The sequence below is a fragment of the Vigna radiata genome, chromosome 6 (assembly GCF_000741045.1).
Source record: "Vigna radiata var. radiata cultivar VC1973A chromosome 6, Vradiata_ver6, whole genome shotgun sequence".
Classification (NCBI taxonomy): Eukaryota; Viridiplantae; Streptophyta; class Magnoliopsida; order Fabales; family Fabaceae; genus Vigna; species Vigna radiata.
The window spans coordinates 17078241-17081754 of NC_028356.1; the positions used below are offsets into that span (position 1 = coordinate 17078241).

At 35.2% G+C, this 3514-nt stretch overlaps 1 protein-coding gene across 1 annotated transcript; it reads right to left on the reverse strand.

Annotated features, from left to right (window-relative positions):
- Positions 1 to 460: 460 nt before the first annotated feature.
- On the reverse strand, positions 461 to 1185 carry LOC106763508. Its single transcript, XM_014647694.1, has 2 exons — positions 1135 to 1185; positions 461 to 919 (listed from the first exon to the last, which is right to left on the reverse strand). The coding sequence occupies exons 1-2, from the start codon at positions 1183 to 1185 to the stop codon at positions 461 to 463; spliced, it is 510 nt and encodes a 169-aa protein (XP_014503180.1).
- Positions 1186 to 3514: the final 2329 nt, after the last annotated feature.

The window sequence follows — 3514 nt, forward strand, 5'->3', positions numbered from 1 at the left end:
AGTCCATGAATTGAATGCGTGAATGCCAGTTTGGCGCTCCTGTGCGACGCCCTGCCTCTTTGGCAACACTCCCTTCAACGTTTTTCTTCCCAATTGGAAGATGAATTAACTTCCAGGTTTCATTCTTCCCAATGGAATCAACTTCTTCTTCTTTCATTGAATCCTTCCACGTGGATTTCTTCAAGGCTTCTGTTTCACCGATCGGTTCTACACCTGCAAACATAGCTATGTGCACCAGATCTTCCTCATCACCAGTCTGTGTATTAGTATTCACCTTACATTCACGAAATCTCTGTGGCAACTTGTGTCTCCTTTGTGGTTTAGCAGCTTCAGAGTAATGCTCCTTGTTTTGCACTCCTCCACTACTTCCAGACTTTACACCCTTACTGCTTCTAGAGTTTAATCCTGGTTCTATTGTATTGCCAAATTCTCCACACATTGTAGACTTCACTAGGCTGATCTAAAATGTTCTACTCTTCGAGATCTTGCTTCTCAAAATCAGGTTTTTGTTTTTGTCAAACAACTCAACCTTATTGAAGCCTCCCATTACTACTGTAAAACCCTTTTGTATCAAGTGGCCAATACTCAGAAGATTACATCTCATTTTAGGCACAAAAAACACATTATTTATGATGGCACGCGAGCCATTCTTCCTTCTGACAGCAACATCACCAATTTCCTCTACCTTCGAAGTGCTGTCATTAGCAAATTTCGCCCTACTCTTCTTGGTTTCAGCAAAATTCACCAACCATTCTCTATGACAAGTCATATGATTCGAACATCCTGAATCCAAATACCACAATTGATCTTGAGAGCATGAACTTACTGTAGATGTAGTTGCCGTCAATGTGAGGGGTTCTGAATCAGACTCTTCTTGAGCTATGTAGGCCTCCTCTCCTTGACCCTTCTTCTGCTCTTCCTTTTCAGTATGACACTCATAGAGTAGTGCCCGTACTTATGACAATTGAAACATTCAACATTCCTTGCGGAAGTTCTTATTTGGTTTGCCATTCTCCTCCTCTATTGAAGACTCATCTTGATCTTCATTACTCTTATCATTTCTCCACTTCCTTTTTCCACATTTCTATTTCATTTCTTGAATGTTTTCTTCTCGTTCGTCTTGGAATGATGTACCTTCAATGCCTGCTCATCACTCCTGATTGGATTTCTGTCAAACAGCCTCATCTCGTGTGCTTCCAGGGAACTTTACATTTTTTCTATCTTCATCATATCCAATTCTCTTGTCTCTTCTATAGCCACAACTATATAGTCAAATTTATGAGGCAAAGACCTCATGATCTTTTCAATGATAATTAAGTCCGTGATGACTTCTCCGTCTCCCTTCATTTGATTGGTGATGGTAATCACTTTGTCACAGTACTCTCTGACTATATCACCTTCCATCGTCTTCATCAACTCATACTGCCTCCTTAACGTCTGCAACTTGACCTTCTTGATCTTTTCACCTCCAGTGTGACACTTGATCAAGATACTCCAAGCTTCCCTCACAGTCTTCGCATGTTGGATTTTCTCAAAGTGAGCATCGTTTACGCATTGGTGAATAATGAACAATGCTTTATCTTCTTTTTTTCTCTCCTCGACCCTCTAATCATCAGCTGCACGCACAGGACACTTTTGATGATTGCCTTCAACCACTTCAAGCACATCTTAGTATCTGAATAGGACCCGTATTTGTGTACTCCATCTATTCTAATTTTTCTCTGTGAGAATTGGTAGATTAGCGGACGAGATATGACTACTGACCATTCTTTACACCCTCGATCTTTCATCAATAAACACAGTCTTGATCTTCTTCACGCTTCAATCACCTTTCCGCCAAGCCTTGATGATTTCTGAAGCTCCCAAGTCTCGAATACGAAGCTCGGATACCACTATTAGAACGATAGAGAACGAGGGTTTAACCTAGTGTGCCGAATGGTCAGTGGAGCCTGAATCGAACGATCTGTGTATGTCTTCACCGAACACTAGAGAAGCAGGGTGCTACAACACCAAACGCTAATGAACGTCTGAACCGAACGCTAAGGAATGTCTGCACCTGACGCTTGTGAATGAATCAATAGAGCACGAACACCGAACGAATCGGCAGGGCACTATAGCATCGAATGGTCAATGACCGTAACATCGAACGATCGATGAAGTGACCAGATAAAAAAAGAACAAACTCAAAAGTGCGCTGAAAAACTTTGTATTATTCACTAACTCACTTACAATCAAACTCTCTAAAATGTACAAATGTTGAATTCTTTTATAATAGAAAAACACAACTGCCAAAAACAGTTAGACTACAACTATCTAGGCTTTCTAACTAAGAGACTCGACTTACACTCGTACCGTTATTACGTGAACCCAAATTAAAATCATATATATTAAAATTATTAACATAAAAAATTATAAATTATTATCATCATAAAATTATTACAATTCATGTTGAAGTGTGTATTATGGTCAAAGAAACAAACCTCAATCAAATAATTTTTACACTATATTATTTTTATTTCTTAATATCTTTGTTTATTGTATATTTTTCACATAATAATGTTTAACTCTCAGCTTCTAGTTTTTAGTCTACTTTTTAGTCTACTGAATAACACAAAATGTTTATCTCTGTTTTATTGTACCTTAATTTCTACTCATTTGATTTTTTTTTCTTAGTGCATTTTTTTCTTGATATTTGATGTTGAAAAATAAAGAAAATATATGTCATGTTGACGTTGAGTGATATGTTTCCTTTCTTGTTATTTTGTATTTTTTGTTGTAAAAAATATATTTAATTAATATTTGAAATAGGAAAGGAACATACACAAATAAGGATACACTTATTATTCAATGGAGATGAAAGTAAATAAAACAAAAATTTTATACCTATTAGGTAAAAAAATATAAATGATAATGAACTTTTACTTCGAGGGTAACAATGGTCAAGACTCACCTTATCACGATATCATCACACAAATGAAAAAAAAAGGGTTAAATATGTTTTTAATCCCTATACTTTGGGGCGGTTTTGGTTTTAGTCAATTTTCAAACTAAGGTACAATTTAGTCCTTCAACTTTAGAAAACTCTGATTTTAATCTTTTTTACCAATTTTTTTTAACTTTATCTGTTGTTTCAAACGCGTTTCTCAGTTAACATTGAAACAAAAATGTGTCAAATAGTGTAAACAATCCAAATGCTACAATGAAACGTGCTTGAAACAACAAATAAAGTTAAAAAATTTGGTAAAAAGAACTAAAACCAGAATTTTCTAAAGTTGAAGGACTAAATTGTACCTTAGTTTGAAAATGGACTAAAACCAAAATCGTCCCAAAGTATAGGGACTAAAAACATATTTAACAAAAAAAAAAAAGTGTAATTGAGTGTATAATGAAAAAATACATATATTGAAGATATGAATATACTCGTTTACATATTAAATTTAAAAAATTAAGTGTTAGTCATATTCAATAGAAGAATCTAGGTATTACCCATATATGATTCAAATATTATTTATAA

Bases quoted from the DNA above. Each gene is read 5' to 3' on its own strand.
- LOC106763508 (XM_014647694.1), bottom strand. From the start codon at position 1,185: ATGAGGCTGTTTGACAGAAATCCAATCAGGAGTGATGAGCAGGCATTG. The intron at 920-1,134 runs GTACATCATTCC...CATACTGAAAAG, and splicing joins GTGATGAGCAGGCATTGAAG to GAAGAGCAGAAGAAGGGTCA.